The sequence below is a fragment of the Malurus melanocephalus genome, unplaced genomic scaffold (genome assembly GCF_030028575.1).
Source record: "Malurus melanocephalus ecotype Western Australia unplaced genomic scaffold, MMel_1.1 scaffold_8565, whole genome shotgun sequence".
NCBI classification, from domain to species: domain Eukaryota; kingdom Metazoa; phylum Chordata; class Aves; order Passeriformes; family Maluridae; genus Malurus; species Malurus melanocephalus.
The window spans coordinates 1-1216 of NW_026631795.1; the positions used below are offsets into that span (position 1 = coordinate 1).

At 68.3% G+C, this 1216-nt stretch overlaps 1 protein-coding gene across 1 annotated transcript; it reads right to left on the bottom strand.

Moving 5' to 3' along the window:
* Positions 1-19: 19 nt before the first annotated feature.
* On the bottom strand, positions 20-1187 carry LOC130588644 (protein Niban 2-like). Its single transcript, XM_057389547.1, has 2 exons — positions 855-1187; positions 20-421 (listed from the first exon to the last, which is right to left on the bottom strand). The coding sequence occupies exons 1-2, from the start codon at positions 981-983 to the stop codon at positions 299-301; spliced, it is 252 nt and encodes an 83-aa protein (XP_057245530.1). The 5' UTR covers positions 984-1187; the 3' UTR covers positions 20-298.
* Positions 1188-1216: the final 29 nt, after the last annotated feature.

The following is a 1216-nucleotide window of genomic DNA, read 5'->3' on the forward strand; positions in this document are numbered from 1 at the left end:
AGCTCTGAAGAGCCCTCAGTCTTTCGCAAGGGTCTGGGCTGGATTTAGCCTGGGCTGCGCTAAAAATGGCTCGCTAAATTTAGCCAGGACGGGCTCGGCTCCGGGGCTGGGCTTCCTCCGCTTGGCTTGGCCRSCCCCGGGGACACGGCGGGGCCGGGCAGGGCACAGGAGGAGCTTTAGAAAGGAGCGGAGAACGGGCGGATCCCTCGGAATGGGCCGGGAGAAAGCACAGCAGAGCCCGGCGGGGAAGGGAGCCCACCCGGGTGGGGTCTGGAGGACGGGGGGACCCCCACCCCGGTCAGCCCCAGCCCCACACCTGGATCCAGGTGCGCTGGCGCTCCGGGGCTTTGCCCTTCAGCCGCGGCCCGATGGTGTTCCGCAGCTCGGGGAGCAGCTCCTCCATCACCAGGTTGCTCAGGATCTGCGGAGGAAGGAGTTTATGGGGGGCTGTTCGACCCCCGCATACCACCCCGGCCCCAGGAGGATTTTGGGGAGCCCCCTCAGTCCCCCCGGCCTCAGGAGGATTTAGGGAGCTGCTCAGCCCCTCGCACACCCCTCCCCGGCCCCAGGAGGGTTTTGGGGACCCCGCTCGGCCCCCCGCACAGCCCCCGGCCCCAGGACGATTTTGGGGAGTTGCTCAGCCCCCTGCACACCCCTCGGCCCCAGGAGAATTTTGGGGAACTGCTCAGCCCCTCTGGCTCCAGGAGGATTTTGGAGACCTCGCTCAGCACCCCAGACACCCCTCCCGCCCCCAGGAGGATTTTGGGGAGCTGCTCGGCCCCCCGCACACCCCCCGGCCCCAGGAGGATTTTGGGGACCCCGCTCAGCCCCCCGAATGGAGATGAGGTGCTCACCTGGCTCTCGTTGCCGCACAGCATGTCCCAGGTGCCGTACTGCTCCTTGGACTGCCGGTACATGCGGATGGCGTCCGTGAAGGCGGGAGCCTCCACCTTGGAGTCCTCGGAGATGCCTGCGGAGGGCATGGGGGGCACGAGTGAGCGAGGRTTTGGGAGTGAGGGGCAGCCCAGCCCGCCTTTGGGTGGTCACCCACCCCTCGGACCTGTGCAAGCCCCCAGGGCTGTCACCGGGGCTGGGGATCCCGTCCCAAGGCACCGGCCCTGAGCAGGGGCTGGGTAGGATCGAGGGGCTCTGTGAACCCAAAAGGGTGCACGGGGGATCCTGGGGGGGCTCAGTGACCCCCAAATGGTGCACGGGG

What these genes read in the sequence shown, in the direction of transcription:
- LOC130588644 (XM_057389547.1), bottom strand. Translation starts at nt 983, where the DNA reads ATGCCCTCCGCAGGCATCTCCGAGGACTCCAAGGTGGAGGCTCCCGCC. An exon ending in TGTGCGGCAACGAGAGCCAG is followed by an intron (nt 422 to 854) that starts GTGAGCACCTCA and finishes CTTCCTCCGCAG; the next exon opens with ATCCTGAGCAACCTGGTGAT.